Source organism: Acartia tonsa, chromosome 9, assembly GCF_053477335.1.
Source record: "Acartia tonsa isolate MP-2025a chromosome 9, ASM5347733v1, whole genome shotgun sequence".
Lineage (NCBI taxonomy): Eukaryota > Metazoa > Arthropoda > Copepoda > Calanoida > Acartiidae > Acartia > Acartia tonsa.
In genome coordinates this window covers 17,168,629-17,193,779 of record NC_137268.1, presented here as the reverse complement: position 1 = coordinate 17,193,779, position 25,151 = coordinate 17,168,629, and the positions used below count along the sequence as shown (strand labels likewise).

The 25,151-nt window shown below is 33.0% G+C and overlaps 2 protein-coding genes across 3 annotated transcripts in view; one reads left to right on the top strand and one right to left on the bottom strand.

Annotated features, from left to right (window-relative positions):
* Positions 1-25,151, top strand: part of LOC145327636 (glutaminyl-peptide cyclotransferase-like) — a 526,230-nt gene that overhangs the window by 443,962 nt on the left and 57,117 nt on the right. The gene's annotated exons all lie outside the window — the stretch shown is intronic.
* On the bottom strand, positions 760-24,659 carry LOC145327628 (uncharacterized). 2 transcript variants are annotated; one of them, XM_080171169.1, is made up of 23 exons: positions 24,577-24,659; positions 24,008-24,098; positions 23,647-23,708; positions 22,601-22,664; positions 21,444-21,518; positions 20,826-20,960; positions 17,838-17,893; positions 17,494-17,562; positions 16,842-16,916; positions 15,337-15,394; positions 14,097-14,166; positions 13,562-13,619; positions 12,644-12,759; positions 11,994-12,072; positions 11,559-11,597; positions 10,593-10,658; positions 10,144-10,228; positions 5,344-5,384; positions 4,245-4,314; positions 3,144-3,195; positions 2,207-2,277; positions 1,579-1,673; positions 760-988 (listed from the first exon to the last, which is right to left on the bottom strand). In XM_080171169.1, the coding sequence occupies exons 1-23, from the start codon at positions 24,654-24,656 to the stop codon at positions 901-903; spliced, it is 1,695 nt and encodes a 564-aa protein (XP_080027295.1). In that variant the 5' UTR covers positions 24,657-24,659; the 3' UTR covers positions 760-900. The 2 variants fall into 2 exon arrangements, with proteins under 2 accessions (XP_080027295.1, XP_080027296.1); XM_080171170.1 differs by lacking the exon at positions 20,826-20,960.

Sequence of the window (25,151 nt, the reverse complement as noted above, 5' to 3'; positions counted from 1 at the left end):
CTAAAAATTGAATATTCGATCCATTGTCCCCTCCCTTACTTTCTGAGACCAACCACCTTCTAAAAGAAAAAGTATTATTTTCACAGAGACGATTACCCTCTCCAAAAAAGTTATAAATTTCCCCTGTCGTAAAGGAGAACCATAACGGACCAGTGATTGACGAGATCTTAAGAAAGACCGACAAGTTACTTTTATAAAAAGAATATCATATAATTTCTATAATTTATTATGATTTAAGTAAACAACATTCAATATTTCATAATATTTTTTTAAAACTATTTTAAAAGGTAATTCTTTGTTCCCTTTATTATTTTTTAATTCAACAAAAAAATATTTTAACAATTGGGGCAAAGATAGATTTTATTTTCAAATGACTTGTCCTAAATTCCTTCAAAAATAAAAATATTGTATGAGATGTACAAATTAGGTATGTTTTAGGATTTTGATTTATTAAATATATATTGAGTTTGAAAATTACCTTATTTTAAAACAATTGTTACTGTATGAATATCAATAAAAAATTAATTAACAGCAAAACAGGGCAGAAATTCCTTAAATTGCAAGTGGAACACCATAAACCCACCACTGCACTGTATATGTAATCTCAGAGTTAATAAAGCAGAGAACGGCTGTAACTTCTGCCTATCAAATTTTGACACTTTGCAGCCTTCAGTAAGTTAACAATCCACAATTGGTGGCTTATTAAAAACAAAAAAAATCCGCCAAATCTGCTTGCAAGTCAATAATATTAGCCCTAGCCGAGATAACTTCATTTAATACAATTTTTTTTAAACTTGCCAGATAATAGGCCATGGGGGAAAATGATTTAAAATTATTGGTGATTCACTTGCAAATAAAAAGGATTCATAAAATGAAAATCATCACTCAGTATTTCATAAACTAATCTCCTTCCTCGAAACCTTCATAATAATGTTGATAGTTCAGATTTATTGGGGTCAACTTGAATTGTTTATCTGTTAGCAGATACCTAAACAAAAATTGGTTCTTTTGTGGTATTCGGCAACCCTGGGCCATGCAAGGTGATGAAGCCCAATCTGTACCACTTTTGCACCACTTTTGACGTCATATTCTCTATCTCTTTGTTAGGGGTTTTCTTTCCCACTTGTCATCTCATCTCCCTCATTTTATGACGTCACAGGAATCAAAAGTTGTGCAAAAGTGGTACAGATTGTGGTTCGTCCTACAAAGTGTAAGTTGAGCACGGACCAACCACCCTCCTTCTTAAGCAAATTGAAAATAAAGGGGGTTGATTATTTTCCTAGGCATAAATCCAGCGGGGCTACCGTACCCAATAAGACCTAACCTAACCTGCCCTAATATATATTTACCAAACAAATCAACTACTTTGCTAATGTTTAACTTATGTCGTTAATAATGGACAAAGGTCATGCAACCAAAGGGTTTTACTTTAAGTCTGAAGGACACATCCTTAAGCAATAATTGGTTCGAGGACACTTTTAAATAAGGTCTATAGTTATGTATCCCGTCTTCAATAGTCAAAACAAAATGTAAAATGTTTCTTTACAAGAAAAAAAATTATCTTTAGTTAAAACTTACCATCTAAAACCAAGTATTTGAGAGACTTCTTTTTCCATGGCATCATAAGATCTACTGGCACATTTTAACCAAGAATAAAATTCATCAGACCATTCCTCAAAATAAAAAGACCATTGAAATATAATTTTCAGCAATGCTTCGAAAAATATAAGCTGTACCAGAATCTGTTCTCAGCCATTCTTAAAAATCATGTTCCGTACCGTATTATCGACAATTTTCTACGAACAGTAAAATGAAAAATCATAATTTTAATACCAGATTTGTTAGGCCGGGCCTTTGGCCATTGTGGGCCAACAAAACCGGAATTAATCTTATAATTATTTTTTTTAATATCCGCGGAAAGCTGTCTATAATATGATACAATAAATATATATTCCATCACTTAATTGTAGGACTATCAAACAATCTTGAAATTTTTATCCCTACACTTGGAGGTGCGGGAAGAAAAATATGACTCTTTTCGTCTGCTTTCCGTTATTTTAAAGCGACTCAGCTTATATTTCTGACGCTATTAGCTGACTTCAAAGACCCAATCGAAAGTCTGCACAGGGTCCCCACCCTGTGGGTAGATTTACATATAGCAAATGCCCCGTCTATTCTTTTTCTTCATCATTCAAAACCAACTTACAGGAGATCTTGGCCAATCACATTTGAGAATAATAGCATTTCTTCGGATATGCAGATATCGCAGATTTTTTCCTGAATAAAGTAAAGAAGGATGAAAATTTGCAAATATTGTCTCGTTGAGTTTTAATTGCTCCGTTATTAGTTATGGAGGTTATTGTATTGAGTTCCTGCTACTGCTATGCCTATTAATTGTTGCTATTTCAGGCGTGTGAAAATGATAATATCTTGGCATATAAACATTATCTAGACTTATTAACTTGCAATTAAGATAGCATCTACTCTTTAACTCACTTGTTCCATTTATCTTATTGTAAGACTCTTTGAAACAACAAAAGTAAAGATGACAAGCTTTTTTTAAAAAAAGTGCTATTACAGATATATAGTTATTTTTCGATTTTTATTATAATTTTGTCTTAAATGCTTTTGGTGACATCAAATAAGGAAAACGTATTTTCTTTATATGATATAAAGAATTTTTTCATGAAGGCTGAGAATTCACTCTCCAATGTGTTTGGCAGTCATTTTTTTATACTTCGCTGCTTATGGTGGTTGTTGTCAGCCTTGTACTATCTTGTACTAACTTGGGGATGATTAATATCTTATCCAGTATGGCTTCAAAAACGGTTCACAGTTATACTGCAAAATCATGTATAGCAGATTTTTACGGACAATTTTTAACGAATTTAAAAATAAAAAATTATAAAATCAACACCAGCTTTTTTAAAATCCGCGGAAAGAGTTAATACGATGCGATAATAGTTATTTCTTGCATCGTATTATAACCTCGGGGCTAAACAACTGGTTTTATTCTTATGATTGTACATTTTTATATTCGTAGAAAGCTGGATATAATACGATGCTAGACATAGTTTTTTCGTATGGATGAGAACCGGTTTCTATCTACCGGATTCGAATGAATACGAGAAAAAAAACTATACCTGTATAGGCAAGAAGTAAAACAGTACTTGAGGACAAACGTTCTCGAATCATCTAAATATTAAATTAAACATAAAGAAAGGTATGCAAATTTTTGGGATCTGAAGGGATAAGAACCCTAATCGATTAGCGATATATCATGCTTATTTTGTTTTATAAAATACAATAGTGGCTGAAAACCTAGGATCTAGGGTGTGCAGTAAAATGGTATAAAACCAGCCTGGAGAAGTATATCGGTTGTGTGGGTTTCAAGATTTTAACAAACAAACATACCACTTATTAAATACCAGCGGCTACACACTTACATAAACACAAACAGACAAACTTTCTTTTAGTTTTATTTTAGGATAAATAATTGTGCAGAGGGCTTAGAAACAGTTCATTCATGTAATTTTATTTCTTAAAAACAAGATTTTATTTTAAAAAAAACAAATTGCTGATTAAGTTAAATAAAAAAAATTTAGACACCCATTTTAAAATTGCAACTTTTGTCATAAACTTAGTTTCTGAATTTTACAATAATTTTGGTATCTTTACTTCACTTTTAAACGTTTTTTTTTCACTTGTTCTAAAAATTCTAAAGAAGTTATTTATGCTTTTTTGTATAACTGGCCTTTGGAACCTCCTAAACAGTGGTCTCCAAAAAGTTTGTCTGTTTGTATGTCTTTTGTTTTTTGTTTTGGGCCATAAATTAAAGGTTACTTAAAATAGAATTTTAGTTATTATTTTGTCCGCAACGGATAACTATCAATGTTAATTTAGGCTTATTAGACTCATCCTATCCTTTCAACACTATTTTTTTCAAGGTTTTATGTTGCGAATCTGATATAGCAGCAGTAGGAACCATTTTAACGTCTTTATGATGAGGTATCAAGCCTATTCAGGGAGGGAGGATATATTGGGTTGTTTATTACACTAGTCCCCAAAGTTTCATCATAACGTTTTCTTATTCGATGACTCAAGAACTTTGGTGAAATTTATTGAATTGTGATTTTGATTGATCATTCAGTTTAGTGTCCAATCTTTTCAACCACTGATTGTAATCTACATAAGGGGTAATATTGTGTATCATAATTAGTCGCGGATAAATAATAAAATCTTACTAGTGTATGAATGTATGGACATTGTCTGACTAGATACATGTAACAAGAATCTGCTCTATCGTGGAAACTCCTAAAAATATTAAATCTAAAACTTTATATAAATAGGTAAGTTATATAAAGGATGAAGTTCACACCAGGCTATAATTGAATCAAGATATAAGTAAGTGCCGAGCTCTGGGACCTATGTATGGTTAAATTAGACATAAAACCATAATGATTCCAGGTAAAACCAAAATATTTGAGCGGGATCTTTTTGAGAAAATTAGATTTGAAAATTTCAAGTTCAATTTTCACCCCCTAGGAGTTGCCGCATAATCATGACAAGAAAAGCAAAGATTATTTATTTAAAATTTTGAACAAGTTTGCTCTTATAAAGTTCTTCATAAAACCACTTCTGAATGGAGTTAATTAGTGGCCATTTTTATCAGTTGCTTTGCTAAGGTCACGGAAATTCAGCCTTAAATAAATCATACATAGAGAGGTTTTAAGAAAGACTTTATAAAAGCAAAGTTGTTCAAAATTTTCAATAAATAATCTTTGCTTTTCTTGTCATGATTATACGGCAATTCCTAGGGGTGAAAATTTAACCTGAAATTTTCAAATCTAATTTTCTCAAAAAGATCCCGCTCAAATATTTTGGTTTTACCTGGAATCATTATGGTTTTATGTCTAATTTTACCAAACATAGGTCCCAGAGCTCGGCACTTACTTTTGTCTTGATTCAATTGTAGCCTGGCGTGAGTTTGTTTGATTTTAAAATATGCTCTTGCAAGTAAAGTTATGTTTTGCATCGCATTTTTGGACAATTCTCCGCAGATAGTAAAATCCATTTGGACCAACAAAACTGGAAATAAACTTATAACTTTTATTTTATTATTCATGGAAAGTTGTCTGTAATATTATACGAAACATGATTTTTCAGTATGTCCCAAAGCCGGTTCCAAATCAGCGAATATTAACTGGTTTTGAAGCCATACTAGAAATATGTATTCTACTCTTACTGGTTTTTTTTACTTTTCTATTAAGATTTCAATCTTTTTCTTACTATGCCAACAAAATTATTTTAAAAATGTATTTTTTTGTAAAAAAAATCGTTTACCTGGATCTTGAAAATCTGGGAAGCCTTTTATGACAGTAAACCTGAAAGAAAAAAAAAGGCTTTACTCATTTTGCATTTGCACCTAAACCAAATTTTTTGAAATGCTTTTACAGATTAGGTTGGAAAATATGTTTTTTATTACTTGGATCTTATATTGTGTACTCTAATTAAGTGAAACACGTAGCGCGCTAAAATAACGACCCCCATTCCCTCCCATTCTACTGCATGAACGAACTGACCAATAACAGACATAGCAACAAAATTGAGGACAATTTTTCTCCTGTCATAATATCCACATATATTCTAGTACCAGTGGCTAGGTTAACCCATTAGTGCCGAACCGGGCATTAAAACCCGGTTCCGAAAAATGGAAAAAAAACGGTTTCCAGCTTCATAATTGCATCATTCTCAGTATGAATCCCCCCTCTACTACCCTGGCTTTCATTTCCCCCTGGAGCAGGCAGTTTAGCTTACTTCAACAAAATTTGAAAATCATGAAAATTCAAAATACCCCTTCTAACTTTTTTGTTTTTTTAGTAAAGTCGCTGATTTTTTTCGTGAAATCTAATGTTTATTGACAAGTACATCTATTTGTGAATTCGTTTTATTCAAATTATTATTTTTTAAATGATTTTTTTTATCGTCTTTTTACGCCCTATTATGACCCGGTTCGGCTTGGCCATAAATACCCGACAGTTTTAAAACCCGGCTCGGTTTCGGTTTTTATTACCCGGTTTTAACTTTTCAACCAATAAAAATAACAGTTTACGTCATTAGTAAGGGTTTGAGCCACCCTAATAACCCTAGTAATCTCTATAGGTGTCACCCAATAGTTTTATGCTCGTTTTCTGATATGTAACACTCAAATTTTATATGTTCTTTTTTTGTAGTGTGTGTCTTTTAAAACTTCGAGCAACGGGTTTTTTTACCCGAAAACGGCGGCACCTATAGCCGAAACACTAAATTTGAAATAAATCGCTTCATATATTACTTGTAGCTCTATAGATTACATGAGGTTGTGTAGTTTTCAATTATGGATCGTATCAAAGTTCTAAAAAGTGTTCATCTCACTTGGGGCGTTCAAAAATTACATTTTTCGATTTTTGGTCGAAAAAACCGGGTTTTTACTACAAAACCGGGTTTTAATGCCCGGGGAAACCGCCCAAAACGGGTCATAATGCCTGGTTGGTATTTATTGCCAGGCCGAACCGGTTTTTTTTGCAACTTTCCTGTGCACGCCACTAGAGCAAAACAAAAAAATTGGAATTCCGTTTTTACCATTATAAAGCTTCCCTGAGATTTTCAGCTTGATCGGCCCATAAAAGTGGCGCTCGGCACTAATGGGTTAAGTAAAGGTTAAAAACAGAAATAGAGCCTTAGGGGGGGGGGGGGGTCAGAGTAGTGATAAAAAAGGTTTAAGTTCAAGCACAAAATTATATTTATAAAGTGTACTTATCATATAAACCCAGGGCAGGGGATATAGCACCAGAAGAAAAATTATTATCCAGTCAAAATATTTACTGTTTAGGTGTTTAGGCATAATCAGAAAGGTAGAGGACATTAAACTGTTTAAATAGACAGACAGACATTATACTACTTTGTATTATAGAAAAGTGAGTTTAAAGCATGAATGCTATAATTGAAAATGTACAAATTATTCATGCCTACCAATGTTCATTGTAATGTATCAAAATGTGCAGTGGCGTGCGAAGCACTTTGTCTAGGGGGGGGCATTTTGAAGATTTTGTAAAATTTTGCCTCCCCCTAAATCAAAGTGCCCCGGGGGGGCACTTTGCTTTAGGGGGGGGCATTTTGATTATATATACTAATTTTAAATAAGGGCGTTTTAAGGGGTGGGATTATTTGATTATGGGCCTCCTAGTCCTTATCCCTTCTTCCCCATCCCTTCCCCCATCCCTATTTCCCATTTATATCCCCCACCTCTTCCCCCCCCATCTCTTCTCCCCCATCTCTTCTCCCCACCCTGCAATGACCGAAGGGAAGGGAGCTAGAAAGCATCTTCGAAAAAATAGTACAGAAGATAAATTAACCTTTCCCCCTCCCCCCCCCTCCACCACAAAACATTTTTAATGGGTGGAAGGGGATGTTATAAAATCTCAGCAGGAAGGATGAATAACCCCATTAAAAAAATTAAGGGGAGGGGGAGATAAAAACACTCATTTTGGAAATAATTTACCAAAAATTAACCTAATATGAAAAAATGATTTTAAATATTTCTTTATTGTATGACAACAAGGATGACAACATCTTTAAGTAGCAAAGCACAAAAAATCATTAATAAGAATACAGACAAGTAGATTTAAAAAGCATCTGTTGAAATAAATATATATTTTAGGTAGAAAAAGTCACAAATCCTTTTTCCTGTATGTTGTGTGATGACAGTCAAAGTAAATTACATACTGGATGCTCAAAACAGCGAGAAATTTTATTTTTTTAATATTATAATCCACAAAAAAATTTATCGTACCATAAAAACCAAAGATATAATGAACTATGTAAAAAATAAAAAAAAATTAATTGTCCTTTCATTGTGATAAAAAGCAGAAACCATTTGGAAGGGCGCGAAGCACAAATTTTTTTCTTCAAATATGCAGGGAGGGAGGGGTTTTTGGGCTATTTATTACACTAGTCCCCAATATTTTATAGCAGAAACCATTTGGAAGGGCGCAAAGCGCAAATTTTTTTCTTCAAATATGCAGGGAGGGAGGGGTTTTTGGGCTATTTATTACACTAGTCCCCAATATTTCATAGCAGAAACCATTTGGAAGGGCGCAAAGCGCAAATTTTTTTCTTCAAATATGCAGGGAGGGAGGGGTTTTTGGGCTATTTATTACACTAGTCCCAAATATTTCATAGCAGAAACCATTTGGAAGGGCGCGAAGCGCAAATTGTTTTCTTCAAATATGCAGGGAGGGAGTAGTTTTTGGGCTATTTATTACACTAGTCCCCAATATGTCATAGCAGAAACCATTTGGAAGGGCGCAAAGCGCAAATTTTTTTCTTCAAATATGCAGGGAGGGAGGGGTTTTTGGGCTATTTATTACACTAGTCCCCAATATTTCATATAAAATTTTCTTATTCGTTGGCTCAACAACTTTGGGGACTTTAATGGAATTTTGATTCGTTGGTTAATTAAGTCGAGTTTCCATACATTTCATCCACTAATTGTAATCTATATAAGGGGTAATTTTGTGTATCATCATTGGGGATGTACAAAATTTCTTTGGTAAAAAGTTTATATAATACAAAATAAAATACTTCCTATAACCTGGTTTGTTATGTTCAATGAAAAAAGATTATTACTTAATTTCTACACTAATTTAAAAATTTGGTAAGGTTAAATATTTATTAACTGTCTGTTTGGCGCGAAGCGCCAAAATTTTTTTTTTGAGTATTTCTTGATTTTTTTTGGAAACTGGGATAGTTTTGCTTTTTGTAGGGTAGGGGGCAAAAAGGGGCATTTTTGTTGACCAGGGGGGGGCAAAATGGGGCATTTTTTAACATTTAGGGGGGGGCAGGGGAGGCGGTTGCTAGGGGGGGCAGGGGGGGGCGTTTTGGTCGCTAGGGGGGGGGCGATTGCCCCAAATGCCCCCTTCGGTTCGCACGCCACTGAAAATGTGTTAAGAGTACAAAACTGCAACTGCAAGTGATTTTTGCAAGTTAGCATTTTTTTCTAGTTCTATATAATTTCTTGTTGCAATAGATATAGGATATACGTGGATTTATTGACAGGGAAATTTGCTAATATGGACCTCATTTAATGGTAAGTTTGTTAATCCAGTAGGAGGAAAGGGAAAGTGGAAAGAGGGTGGAAAGGGAGTATGGTTATTTTAGCCAGCTGTGATAATTTCTTTATCAGAGTACATGACAATCTGGTGCAACGTCCAAGTTATAACATATCGATTCTTGTTGCATATTTTTTTACAGTTCGATTTTATAAAATATCATGAATTCCATAAAATAAGTACATTTTTTGTGTCTTTATACTACCCATTTAAATTTACATAAATACATATTCTTGTTATTAAAACAAAGTTTAAAAGTATTTTTGTGCCTCAATAACTTTATTTTTATTTCACTAATTATTTTTATTTAACATAGCTAGTTAATAGATAAGGGACAAGGTATGGTATTTTTGTGTCAACATTTAACACCAGAAAAAATGGTAGTCTCTTTAAATATAAACTAGTAGCTGTGCTCTAGCATCTAGGAGCTTTGCATCGAATGACTGATAAACTAGCCTAAAACCTTCCAAGGAAATAAATCTTCAATTGAAATAGTCTATAATCATCTAGAGACATATATGAATGTTCCCTAAAATGAAGAACTCAAACAATTCACTAGTTTCTGCAATCTTAGGCCTAAGACAAAAAAAACCTTACTACTTTGTATGATAGGATTGAGTACTCGGTTTCGGCTATTTCATTGGGTTGGACAATTTCTTTCAAGTCGCTTCTTTATTTTCATTTGGTTTATCCCTAATTTGATTTATAGACACAATAGCTATATCCAGGAATTTAAAGGGATAAGACAATGGCCGATAAATTGATGTTCATCTTTAATGATGATACTCAAAACTACCCCTTCTGTCTTTTAAAATTAGTGGTTGAAACGTTGGACACTCACCTTAAAAAACCAACCAATTACAATTTAATAAAAAATGCCCAAAGTTGTTGTGACAATGAACAAGAAAACGATATCACAAACTTAGAGGATTAATGTAATAAACAGTCCAATGTCCCCTCCCTCCCTCCCTGCACAATATTCAAATAATATTACCTCGATATCAGTTTTGTACATCTCGACGACTAGGTTGACTGATGCCTGGGTACAGCGGGTGAAGGGCGTGTCATACACAATAGATCTTCAGGCAGTTGGGGTGTGTTCATTCATTTAACCAGGGACAATGGATATAGAATACGTGGATATTTTGACAGGTAAATTTTGACAGGTAAATTTTGTCGTCAATTTATAGGTTGCTAATATTATTTCATGGTTTTGATTTTAATATACGTAGAAAATTGTCTGTAATACAATGCTAAACATGGTTTTTACCTAGGCCGAGAACCGGTTATAATCCAGTGAATATCAATCGGCTATGAAGATAATAATATCCGCTGGATTAGAACCGGTTCACAGCCATTCTTGAAAATGTTTTTGGGAGATAATTATTTCCTCCCTACCAAAGCAACTTTTTCAATAACTTTTTGAATGAACAGCATCTGAACCTGACAGGGGCTAGGGTCTGCATCACAATCTCGCGGTCAAATTTACCCTCGTTTATCAAGTGCACCCTGAAAAAAAAACAATAAAACGGTTGGATAATCATTTATATACTTAAAAAGGATGACATAAAAACAGTGGCGTGCAGAGGGTTTTGCCAGGAGGTTTGCGAAGCGCACCTGAAAATTTCAGCACCTTTTTAAACCAAAATCAAGACAACAGAAAACAAGATTAGTATATGTTTAGTGACAAGGGGGTGCATACACCCCCTTAGGTCTCCCTAAATTGCAGTTACATCTCCCTTAATTTTAACTGCACAGGGATGTTGTTATCCTTATTTATTATTTACTAAGTATATTTGCGATTACTTTTATTTAATGAAATCTTCTAATTTTTAACATGTACAAAACGGCCTGCTGTATTGCATCAAGATCCATGTCAGATCTATATAGGAAATAAATGTCTATAAATGAGCTCAAGTCTTCCAAGGAATATATGTTTAAAACTTATAGTGCTCCAAAAATCAATAATAAAATCCCATTGGCCAGAACGATAAGACCCATTATTTTACTCTATTAAAGATTAATTCATTTTTTTCATTTCATGTTGCTATTTACATTATATCGAAGTATTTAATTTCTAATCATGAAAAAGAAAATTTAAATTTATAATATAATAAATTTAAGAAAACTCTGTTTTAAAAGAATTCGATTGTGGCGACACTTTGTGTGTTCAAATATTAAACTAAAATTGTAGTAATCATATTAACCCTTTGGTGATGGTATTGTAATGAAAAAAATATAATTTCAAAAATCTTTTTAAAATCATTTAAATTATTAAATATTTACTTTCTTTAAATAGTAATGCCGGGTGAGGAAAATAGATTTATTGAGAAATAGATATGCATATAGAAAACTAGCCAATAGGGAGATAGTTATATCGAGCAAACTCTAGTTATTCAATATTCTGACCTTAGTCTAGGATGTTTCTTTCTCATTTGTTTCCATATTCTAAACAAAATTAAAATTAGTACTTTAAAAGGTTATTAAGCGCCTTTAGCTTTTAACCAAGACCTAGCAGTCGCAGCTAATATTGTAGCTGCAAATTCAAACAACCAGCTGCTTTTATCTTCCCAGATTTTTTTCTTCGGTTGCAGTCATATTTTTTAGCTGCAAATAAGTCAGCAATCTAAAGCCGAAACACCATTTTTATTAATTTTATTGATTGGACCACAACCAAAGTTTTTGAAGAAAAAAAACGTATTTTTGATACTAATTTTAAGTTTGGTTAAGTAAAGTAAATGTTAGAAGAGCCCCTCATGGGATTGAAATTTAAAAAAATAAAGTAGGGGGGGGGGGGTATTTTAGTGGTCCTGTGGCAGTTTAAGTGAAAGCATCGAATATGACCTGTAATCTACAGGGGTAGGTATAGCCTCTGTGTAAGCATTGGTCACTATGTGAAGATTCCGCAACTTCTTAAGGTCACCTAAAATATAAACAAATATGGACAAAAATAAATAAAAGGCTTTGAAAAGTCCCTTTGAAGATTTCCCAGACCAATAATCAACTTCATTATAACATCGGAGCAGCTACACACCTAAAGGCCTCTAGGGCATAGACGTCCAAGGGGGGAGGGTAATGGGGCGATTACCCCCCCCCCATTTAAAATTTACCCCTACCTTGGGGGTGCCGTAGGCACCCCTAACCATATAGGAGGGGGTATTTACCCCCTCCAAGCAAATTTTACCCCCGGGGTAAAAATTTTGGGGGGGGGGGTAAAAAAATTTTTACGCCATTTTACCCCCCCCCCAAAAATAAAAAGCTTGGACGCCCCTGCTCTTGGGGTACTTAAATGAAGGGTTGTGGGGCATTCCCCATACTCTTAACTATCTATGTTACTCACCTGAAACAGCAGCAGTAGGAACCATCTTTTAAGATCTTTGGTTATGACGCGAGTTTGGGCCGAATTTTAATTTATCACCTTCCCGACAACGAGCAGTTGCGGGTATATTGATCCTACTAGGCATAAAAAAGATCATATAACATCATATTCTTACCTAAACTTTCAACAAGGTCATCTCCAAGGTTATGCGGGGCTAAAACCAGCACCCGCAGGTTAAAGAAGGTTGATACGGTTAACACAGAGAACGGGTGGCGTGACAAATTTACAATTCTGAACAAAAACAAGGATGACAACATCCATAAAAGCGAAGCTCTGAAACGGTATGATAGACGAACATTAACTCATGTAGAGTGTCAGAACTGAATATACAAAATATAAATATAGAAAGTTTGTCAAAATTATACGTAAATTTGTTACAAAATTTCTTAATTACTGAATACTGTTTAGGGACATACTCATATTTTAGGACTTGGTTATAGAGATGCTTCGCTTTTAACATTGTACCTTATTGTAATAGAAATCAGTACACCAAAAATCAGATCAATAAGATGATTTTACCACATAAAAATTTTTTGTTAAAAAATGATAAAATCAACATGTTTAAAATGGAAGTACGAACATTCTGGCAGCGATTATAGAGTTGCTACGCTTTCTAAATCGTAACTAACTACTACAGGAATCATCATGCAAAGTTTTAAAACGATAGGACAATTCTAACATGCCTAAATTAATTAGCTATCCATTACGTACGGACGGACGTACGGACCAACCCTATATATAAAAAAGCTTTACTTTTAAAAACAAGAACGATTATATCATAGTAACATTAAAGGGAAAGAATAGAATGGACATGAGCTATATGTAACTCTGTCCACTGAGGCGAGGACCCTGTCCCGATTTTGTATTGGGTCTTTGAAATTATCTAATAGAGTCGGAAACATAAACAAAGCCAAGTCCCTACCAAAGAACAGAAAGCAATTTGCTTGCAGACGAAAAGGGTCTCCACCACATGAATAGGTAGTTGTCTGGGTTATACATTTATTTCAGATTCATTGAAATTTATTTATCTTACTTTAGAGTTCTGATAGAATGAGAGCAGACACTGCTAACTTCGTCCAAGGCATGTTCAGCTAAAATATTTGTATAGAGTTATTATTCCCTCTTGGATTATTATAGGATGGTTTAAATTCCAAATCCACATAAAAAAACTGAAAATTGTTTAATAGGGGGTTTACCAACAAATACATTTTCAAAAATCAAAAATTACATAGAAGATGCTCATGGTTAAAATTACATGTCAGGGCTGTTTATGACTTCTAAGCAATATTAATATGAGTTGAGGTTAAGTTATGTCTGGGGTAGCTATTCTAACCAACAATTCTACAAAAAAAATCACGAAACCTTTTAAAGTATCCGGTGGTATATTTTGTTTTTCATTTAACTGAAGAGTGGGTAAGAAGTGGAGGAAAAAGGGGAAGGGGGTTGTGGGGAATTTTTCTTACTTCTTAAATACTTTGGCAGCCGAGAGTCAACTTTAATGAAAACGATATTTTATAACTTTGAAATTTTTGCTGGATGTGTGCATCTGCCGAGCCCTGATTACTTACCATCTTCGCCCTGAAGCTGAAGATCTTTTAATTCCAAATCTCTTAGGCCAGGTAAACACTCAAGTAGGTCCTGAATAGATAGTTTACATTTTTAACACTAGTCAGTCATTACCCCTAGAGACCCATCCACAATATTTAAATGGCTCTATGCATGATTAGCGTGCGAACCGAAGGAGGCATTTGCGGTAAATTCTAAAATCACCTCGAATACCGACTCCCATTTGCCCCATTCCAAATGTAAAAAAAGCCAAAGTCCAAAACCAAATTGTACAAAGAAAGAGAAATAATAATCTCTAAAAATTCCTCTGCTTCAAGGAGGGGGGGGGGGGGGTGAAATTTGGCAAACATTTTAAAATACCCTCCACCTTTCTTAGACATATGGTTTTGAGCGCATATGTTGATATAAAAACATCAAATAAATAACTAAAACATGAACAGGACCATTATATAGCTTCCCTGGAATAGAGAACTAAATAATTTATGTTGTTAGGAAAATCTTAACAGACAGACTAATATACAGGGTGTTTCAAGAGAAATGCGTTTTTTAAAAACTTAATTAGGCATAGAAAATGAAACAATTATATAAAATGCTTTATATATTTGGAAAACCTATTCTGGGACATTTATGTTTTTTAAATATTTAAAAATGTTTTTTTCGACAAATTATGCCTTAAAAACCGGTTTTTCCAAAGGCCTTATTTTTGAAGATTTACAGAATTAAAGGTTGTGGAAAAATGCTCTCATTCACAAATTCAAATTGCGCGGCTTGTAGTAATAGTAGAAAAATGTTATGAATACTGTTAGAATTGTCAAAATCTCTAGTTTTTGGATATATAAGAACATTTCCTGTGCTATGTATAGGAGCTACGTCGTAAAATGTTCCAACTTACTTAAAACTTTTCAACCTTTCTCACATTTTTCAATGTAGCTTCTAAACTACATATAGCACAAAAATGGCACTTATATTTCCAAAAACTAGAGTTTATGACAATTCTAACGGTATGCATAACGTTGTTCTACTATTAATACAAGCCGCGCAATTTGAATTTTAAAAATAGGGACATTTTTCCCACAAACTTAAAATTCATAAATCTTCAAAATTAAGGTTTTTGGAAAAACCGGTTTTTAAGGCATAATTTTCAAAAAAATATTTTTTGAATATTTGAAACATAAATGTCCCAAAATAGGTTTTCTAAATATATAAAGCATTTCTCTTGAAACACCCTGTAGAATATTTTACCTTCATATTTTGTAGAATTTGTCCACCTGTTCCATAGATTTCAACTTCATTATGCTTTCTTTAAAAAAATTTATATTACAATTTAGTAATAAATGTATTAAAGAAGGTGTATCAACTTTTTTTTTATAGCTAGCCGGTTCTTTTAGTAAGTAGTAGATGTAAAATTTTTCTTGGAATTCAGATATGCAATCGGTTTTTTTGTAGACCTCTTATTTTTTAAGTAATTTAAGTTTTTTAAAAAAATAATTAAGTCGGTTTTAAGGTACTAAAACGCAACAAAATAAAAGAAGAAAATGGCCAGTAAGAACAAAAATAGTAAGATCTTTAATTTGACACCTTACTTTTAAAATTCTGTTGAGTAATTATTGAAAATATCTATTTTTTTAACCTTGGTTTAATAAAAACTTTAGACCTAAATATTTTCTCAAACAGACATAAAAAACATGGGTTCATATATACCTTTAGAATCAGAAAAATATTACGAATCCATTGTAAGCAAAATTGAAATAAAGTAAAAAAATTAAAAATTAAACAAATGGCCAATTGTATTTTTTGTTCAGGCAACACTATCGTCTTCCCTTTTTTACCCCCTCTTTACCCCCTTCCCATTTTTATACTCAATTCAAGAATTAAGACGTTGCCTGTACAATATAATATGATATTTTCATATAATTCATTTTATTGTAGTTTATATACTATGTTGTAAACTTTTTTTTTCAATTTTGCTTACAATGAATTCGTAATATTTTTCTGATTCTAAAGGTATATATGAACCCATATTTTTTTACCTATGAAATAATAAAATTAAGTTCAAAGTTTTTATTCTCGTGGGTTTAAAAAAATCGATTTTTTCAATAATTACCTGACAGAATTGAAAAAGTAAGGTGTCAAATTAAAGATCTTACTATTTTTGTTCATAATGGCCATTTTCTTTCTTTTTTTTGTTGCATTTTAGTACCTTAAAATCGACTTAATTTTTTTTTTAAAACTTAAATTACTTAAAAAATAAGAGGTCTACAAAAAAACCGATTGCATATCTGAATACTATGAAAAATTTTACATCTACTACTTACTAAAAGAACCGGCTAGCTATAAAAAAAAAGTTGATACACCTTCTTTAGAAATGTATTAGCCAAAAGCCTGATCTAACATAACTGGTATTAATGTTATGATTTTTATTTTATTTGTCGGTATTACGATGTTATACATGGTTATTCACTATGGCTGTTAAACGGATCTTATCCAGCAGATCTTAATTGTTTTAAAGCCATACTGGAAAATTTCTTATCCCTCACTAAAAACGAGTAGCTTTGTCATTAAAATCATGGCTAGGCAGCCGCGCATAAGAAACGTGTAAGCCTCATTAAAATCGTAAATCATAACTTTACCTGGATATGTCTGAACCTGTTCCTAAACAGATGATCCATGTTTTCAAAATTTGTTTACATTTGAGGCTATTGCGAGGCTGGGGCACGGCTGCCGAGCCCTGATTAAAATATTGTAACCTGGCAAAATCACATGGAAAAACATAGGAAAAATGTTCTATGTTGGGTAGCTTTATATTGTTGATCATACAAAACCTAAAATGTATAAACAAGGAAGACAACATCCATAAAAGCTCTACAATTACACAGTATGACAAACGGACATAAACGCAAGTGTCGGAACTATTACGTAGAATTCAAATTTTTATGTCTAAACAAATTGTTATGCAAAATTGCTTAAGCACAGCTTATAAGTTTAAGTGGTGGTGCATAATTTAAGGTAAAACAATAGGTTTAGAAAACTAGATGGAAATTTGATTTGAATAAGATATTAAAAAGGCTTGAATCCAATATTTTTCACCCTGTCGAGGTGTAATCGCGTTCGAGACTGGACCTCATCGCGCCATACTAGAGACGTTAAAAAGGGTATCTACTGCTGCTATTTCAGGCATGTGAAATTAATAGTAAGATTGGGGGAAATGCCATGTCCCATTAACAGGCGCGATTCATTACCATGCACAGTTAGGACTTCCAGTCAAGAAAAGAGTTGGTTATTTTTAAGGATGTTTAGGAAAGAAATGGATAACCTTAGTTATCCTTGGTTGTTGGACCTGGGACAACAGACCCGCCGCCCGTATGAGGTAAGTTATCTATGGACGGCACTTAAACTTACCTTTTGATAACAACTTGAAATTCGACAATATTGTGAAGATTATAGGTTGGTAAAAATGACAACGATCTATATAATTTTTTTATTCAATAATAATTTTTTAATGCGTTAATATATTGACAGAGGAAAATTTGTCGTCAATTTAGGTTGCTAATATGTACCTCATTTATTGGTCAGTTCTTTCATCCAGTAGGAATAGAGGTCATTGAGTAAAGGGGTGGTTTGGAGGGTGGGGTATCGTTATTTTAGCCAGCTGCGAGTTTATTAGAGTACATGAAAACCTGGTGCAACATCCACAAATGATACATTGATTAATATACATTAATTTGTATTGAATAGAATTCCTAAGTTTAAATCCAATAGCATTTAAACATCTACTCACTTTCATATGGTCTAAAACTGCCTAAATAATAAATATTATTATTTGCTTAGTCTTATTCAATGAAGAACCTGCACGGTCATAGATGCGTTGATGTATAATTAAATCATATGATTAAACATAGAGTAAATATCATATCTTTTATTTTAATGAAATATTGATTTGGTTTTTTATCCTTTTTCTCCTGAGAATTTAAAGAATGAACTAAAAAAAGAAGTTTAGTATACAATCTATGAAAAAATACAAATAGTGCACTTATTCTGTCACTGCCATATAGCTTCAACATTTCTGTTGGAATGGGTTATTCAGTCAGTGAGGGGCATGGGTAGTTATAAAGATGCTTCGCATCTAAAATGATTTAATTTTAATTCTAACAACAACATCTATTAAAGTAATGATGAAGGGTCTAACAATAGTTAAAGATTTTAATTTGTTAAGAATACTCAACACAGCTCAATTTGATTCAAAATGCAACATTTCAGTATGGACGTACTTACCGTCTTGGGTAGATGTCATAGAGTTGTTATGATTAAAACATCTAATATCTAAGGCAAAACCCAAAATTTGAACCCTATTTGGGTCCATGAAAACTATACATGAAATACTGATTGACATCTTTTATAATAGTTCCAGACATCCAGGTGATTTTTAGAGATTTAAAAACCTTAAATTTCCAGCGGCTTGTCCGCGTCTTTGTTGAAAATATCAATACAAAACATAATTTTTAATCATGTCAAGCTATAATAAAAAAAAAAAACAATACTGTAGTATGACAAGCTGACATAATTAATTTAAACACTGTTTAAATAGTATTTGGCGTTTCTCTAAAAGTACCTTGATGAGGGATTTCAGTGCTCGATAGACATTTGTGGGAAAACAACAAGTGAAACCTGAATGTTAGTTGTCAAATCTAAAAACACACAAAACAATTGTTAATTTTCATTCAAAAGTATTTTTGAATTTAGCTGATACTAGATAATAAATAAAATTATCAAAATAATTGTAAAATCTAAATATTATAACATCGAAATATATTCTAAACTTTTTAGGTACCTAAAAAAAAAGTTAATTTTCTACATTTCTACCATTTTTAATTCTATGTAATCAAACTCTTTTTTAAAGTCTAGAATACACTAAAAATCCGTCTTAAATTGGTATAATGGAAATACAATTAAATATTGACAGGGGAACATTTGTCGAAAATTTTGTTTTCTTATATATTATGCACCTTAATTATTGGTCAGTTCATTCATCCAGTATTAGAAGAGTAGGTGGGGTAAAGGGATGGATGGAGTGGTATCTTAACTTTAGCCATCTGCGAGCATCACTTTATTAGAATACATGAAAATCTGGTGCAACATGCAAGTAATAATATATTTTTTTACTGGAGAAGGCCAATAGCACGGATGAATTATCACACTTGTTACTTATTGAGAAGAGGAAAGAGGTTTAGATAAATACTACATCCTATTAAGTTTCATATTTTTCTATTATATGTTCAGATGCTAATAATCTATTCTATTTCTTGTAAAATGTATAAATTCCATTATGTGTACTTTATGTACCTCTACGGACACTAATCCATAGTTATATCTGTACCCTCTAAGTGTTTGGTTGCTAAGAATCTATTCTATTTCTTTTAAAATATCTAAATTGGACTATTTACCAATATGTGTACTTTATATGTACCTCATCTGACATCAATCCATAGTTAAATCTGTACCGTGTAAGTGTACAATCATGTACCGTCAGTACAGACCAAATACTTTTTAGGGCTAGGACTCGAAACCAGTGGGTACATGTGGAACCAGCATTGATTTTTCCCTAAGAGTAACTTTTGTTTTCAATCATGAATTCATTTATACTGCGCTGGATCTTTAAATCATTTTAGTGGTGAGCCAACTTTCCACCAATGAGAGTACAGCATATGAAAGGCCGCGCTGTGATTGGCTGGAATTCGGCTCATCCCGATCTGGCTCACCACTAAAATGATTTAAAGATCCAGCTCTGAATACAAACAGAGATCTTAAGGGATAAGACAATGGACGATAAATTGATACACATCCCCAAAAATGATACAAAAAATTACCCTTCTTTAGATTACAATTAGTGGTTGAAACTTATGGATAATCAATTTATTGAACCAACCAATCAAAATTCCCCAAAGTTGCATAATAAGAAAACGTTATTATAAGACTTTGGGGACTAGTGGATTAACAGCCCAATGTGCCCTCCCTCTCTGGAATACAAATCGGATCTAATTTTAAAACACCCAAGGGCCAATTAAATGGTTCCTTAATCATATCCTATTATACAAAAGTATAAAGCAATAAGGTTTTTGTCTATAGCTTACTATTTTAAAATCACTTTAAGGAAGCTTCATAATGGTCCTAGAGTGGTTTTAGGCTATTTTCTTAAAATACAAAGCCAATACATGCTGTATATATAATAATTAGTAGGTGCCCAATCTCTGAGATTTAATTATGTAAATGTTAGTAAAGGTATTCAAAGGATGACATACATACAGGATCAAACCTAAAAATGAATAAACAACAGAAATTAAATAATATTTTACAGATTAGATGCAGGTTAAAAGGGATGTCAAGCAAATTAAGGAAGGTAATTCAAAAGAAAATGTAGCTTCTGCTTTGAATAACTATTTTGGGGGAGGGTACCACCACCCTCCCAAGAGAAATTGCCCAAAAATTTAAAATTTACCACCCCCCAAATTTTTTTTGTTGATTTATAAAACTTTTACTTTAAAATGGGGGAGGGGGTGAGCTTATCTAACCCCCCAGATCTTTAGTTCCCCTAGAGGCTTCTAGGGGGCGTAGCCACTAATAAACTATACAAAATTAGAAAATAGCTCTGCAAATACTGAAAAATATATGTGGATTGTGAAAGCTACTTTTTCCTCCGGGTTTAAAAGGGATGGATACAACCATGGCAGAAAAACCTGATAATCCTGTGAGGCAATATTAAATCTCCAAATACACATGGATTCTCCATCAACTATAAGTTGAGAGTGAATCTTTGATATGCTGAGAATTCTGCTCCAGTGATAACAAGTCAGACCTGCATTTAGTTTGTCCTGAAAGTGTTAGACCAAAATTAGATTTAAATCAGTGGCGTGCGCACATGGTTCTTCCGGGAGTGTGAACTTTAAGGGGTTGAATAAGGATTTTTACTTTCAGACCAATCCTATTATAACAAGTAGTACGGCTGTTTTTCTTGTAGCTTAAGATTTCGGTAACTACTAGGCGCGGCTATTGCCCACGTCTTAAGAGAATCTAACTACTAAACTAGCATAAGAAATTTAATATTGCCCATTGTCAACATATCCCCATATAAAAGTAACAGGATGTCTTCGAGTCTGTCTGTTTGTACCAAAGATCTCACTAACCGCTGAATTAATTTGGCTCTTCTAAACAATGTAGCTTCTCATAGTTACTGGATAAGTTTATAAATATTTTGGAGGAGGGTAACAACACCCTCCCAAGAAAAAGCCCCCACCCCAATAAAATATACATTTTTCACTATTTCTTTTAAAAATAAAAATTAAAATAACTCTTACCCTGAAAGTGAGATATTGAAAGATATGTTCTATAATGAGGTCAGGTAGGTACTGCCAACTTACTCTTCTTCCAGACTAAAACAAGGATGACAACATCCATAAAAGCGAAGCACTGAAATGGTTCGACAAACGGACATCAACACTTGTATAGTGTCAGAACTGAATAATCATAATATAAATGTATAAGAGTCGAAGCAAAATTGTAAGTAAATTTGTGAAAAACTGCTTGATACAAGATAGTGTTTATGGACATGCTTACATTTCTAGGACTTGATTATAGAGTTGCTTTGCTTTTAATATTGTACTTTGTTGTTCCAGGAATCAATATAACAAAAATCAGATTAATCATATAATTAGATCACATAAAAATTTGTTGTTAAAAAAGTAAAAAAAAATATGTTTAAAATGGATGTAAGGACATTCTGGTAAAAATTATAGAGTTGCTATGAAATCAAATCGTACCTAACAACTACAGGAATCACCATGCAAAGTTTGAAATCGATAGGACAATTCTAACATGCCTAAATTAACGAAAAAAGCTATTTGTCCGGACGGACAGACTGACCCTAATTATAGAAAAGCTTCGCCTTGAAAATATTATTTTATTATCCACAAAAAAATGATAAGTATAAAAAATAATGTTGTTGTGTTTTATTTACTTGTTACAGGTTCATCATTGAATAGTTTTACTTTGAAGATATAGTTTTCTTGTTGCAATTTGTTCAAATATCATTATAGACAGGACACTCAATATCTAAATAAACTGACCAAGCTAAATTTGCATGATTCACTTCACTAAGAGGCTATCTAAAATGAATTTTTTAAAATTCGAAATATATCTAGATAAATGTTAAAGGATTATTTTTAGTTTGTATTGTATATTTTGTACTAGTGGCTGCGACTTCAGTAGTTTTTTTAACCCTAAGCTATATACAAAACTTTACTACTTGTATAAATGTATAACCAAGACAACTACCTGGCCAAAGTGGTGGAGACCCTTCCGTCTACTAACAAATTACTATGTGTTAATACTTTCGACGCTATTAGCTGATTTCAAAGACCTATTAAAAAACGAGGACAGGGTCCCCAACCCTTGGGCAGATTAACATAAAGTTCAACCCTCCTCTATTCTTTTACTTTAATCTTGCAAATCTAACCTGTCTTGAAGGTTCTCTATCCTCTATTTTTCTGGCCTGCATTTCTTTCCATTTTCGTCTTTTTCTAAAATAGAAAAGTTCGGTATATTACTTTTCGTGGCAACGCCCCTTAAGGGGCGATTCTTCGTTTTTTTTTCAAAGTAGCTTTTCTCACATTCCTAGCCCCAGCGGGGGGCTCTAACTCTGCGGGGCCAATTGCCTAACCCTGTGGGGCAATCACCTAACCCAATATAACCTAAAATAACCTATAAAAGCCATTTTAAAAATACGACGAATCTCCCCTAAGGGGCGTTGCCACGAAAGGGAATATTACCGAACAGTTTTTCAAAAATTAAATTTGAAACCGATTAATAACAAATCTGGTTTAATTCTTACAATTTTCATTTTAGTATCCTCAGAAAGCTGTTTATAATACGATGCGATAAATAACTGTTCCAAACTCGATCAGTATGCTTAAAATATGTAAGGATAAATATCACCATAAAATTTAAGTAGAATAATGGTGGGAACACGAGCTACATGTATCTATCCACGGGGCGGGTACCCTGTTCCGACTTTCATTTGTCTCTTTGAATATCAACCTTTAGAGTCGGGAATATAAACACAGCCAAGTCGTTAAAAAAAGAGCAAAAGGCACTTGCTAGCAGACAAAAATTAATGGTTGTCTGGAATATACATCAATACTTATATGTACATTTATTAACAGACAGACGCAAAAGTGTGACTTGTAGAATAAAAATCGTCATAACTCATTAGACCCAGTTAAGGATTGCAAAAAAAGAAATTATGCTTCTTCTGTATCTTTTTATAGCGCTACAGTTTGTTGCCATTAGCTTCGGTTGCGGATAATTGACACACTTTCATGGCGGCTGTATAACATTTAGCTGTTTTTAAAATTGTATGTATTTTTGTATTATTAGCAGGGTCCGGCACGCGCGAGAAACAGGCTTAGACAGCGGAATTTAACAATTATAATAAAATGATTTCACTAAGGCTTTCACGCGGCTGACGCACGGCTGGTAAGCCCTAATTTTTAGTTATCTTACCGTTCTTTGTTGGTTTCTTTGATTTTGCTCAATCCATTTGTAGTTGAATATCCACTTCTAATCTAACATTAAATGATTTATAAAATCTGAATATTGCTTATAAACAGGGATCTAAAGGGATTAGGCAATGACCGATAAATTAATGTATTATATGATGATACACCAAATTATCCCTTCTGTAGATTACAATAAGTGGCTGAAACTTTGGACACTCAAATAAAATATTTAACCAATCAAAATTGAATAAAAGTCTCCATGGTTGTTAAGCCAACATACAATAAAACGTTATTCAAAACTTTGGGGATTAATTAACAGCCCAATATCCCCTCCCTCTCTGATTCGAACACATGGTTGTTAATACCTTTACATCTTGAATGTTTAAAGTTCTTTTCGGAGCTTGATTGAAACCAGTTGTTAATTCTTCTGTTAACGATTTTCGTTGATTTCCATACCTACAAATGTATATTCTAATATCCTATTATATAAAATAGTAAGGTTTTTTTTAGTCTAAACTAAAACTTTAATAACTTCAGAATCAATTGAATTTCTTAATCATCAAATACAGAGCCTCTAAATGCTAGCGGGCACCCACTAGAAGATTAAAAATGGAAGGACCAGTGACTAAAATACCACATATTTAATTGTTGGGAAGCTTCCTGAAGGTATTAGGCTATTTTATTTGTAAATTAAAATCTTTGGATGATTATGTGCTATTTCTGTTCCCTCCCCCCTTTAAATATTGAACTCTAAGATACTAGGTACGATTGCACTAGAGATAGAAAATTTTCTGTTCTTTTGATTTAAAACTTATAGTTGTGGTCAAAAAGTATTATATACCAGCTAAATGTTTTGTCGGATGAAATAAATCAATTATTGGACTTTTACATTAAAAATATAGATTTTAAATGAATAAAACGATTTAAATCATACCTTGGATTAGCAATACTGGCGGCCAAAGATGACCTAATTGATCTCATAGAGAATCTGTTTGAAGACACATCACTAGCCATTCTCAGTCTGAAAGAGATACAGGTGCTACTGCTATACCTAAGTAAGTTCTTCATAGTCATACAATACAAATGACCAAAAATAGGCCACTACACAGTCTAAATTATCAATTGCAAGCCAGAGCTGGATCTTTAAATCATTTCAATGGTGATCTAAACCACCCCGCGCGAAATTTCATCCAATCACAGCGGCATATTTTTAAAAAGCGCCGCTGTGATTGGCTGAAATTTCGCGCGGGGTGGTTGAGATCACCATTGAAATGATTTAAAGATCCAGCTCAGTATACATACATTATATTTGGCCAATGAAAAGCCAGTATGACATCATTTTTTATAAGCACTATAAAAAGCTTCATAGCTAAGGTCTGTCTGTCCATACGTCTACACGTCCTTACATTAATTAGATTTTATCAACTGATAGAGATGTTATTATTCTGAGTTGATTCTTTAACAAACGTTGGCTGCAGTTTTAATGATTTAATATTATTTTTAACCAGT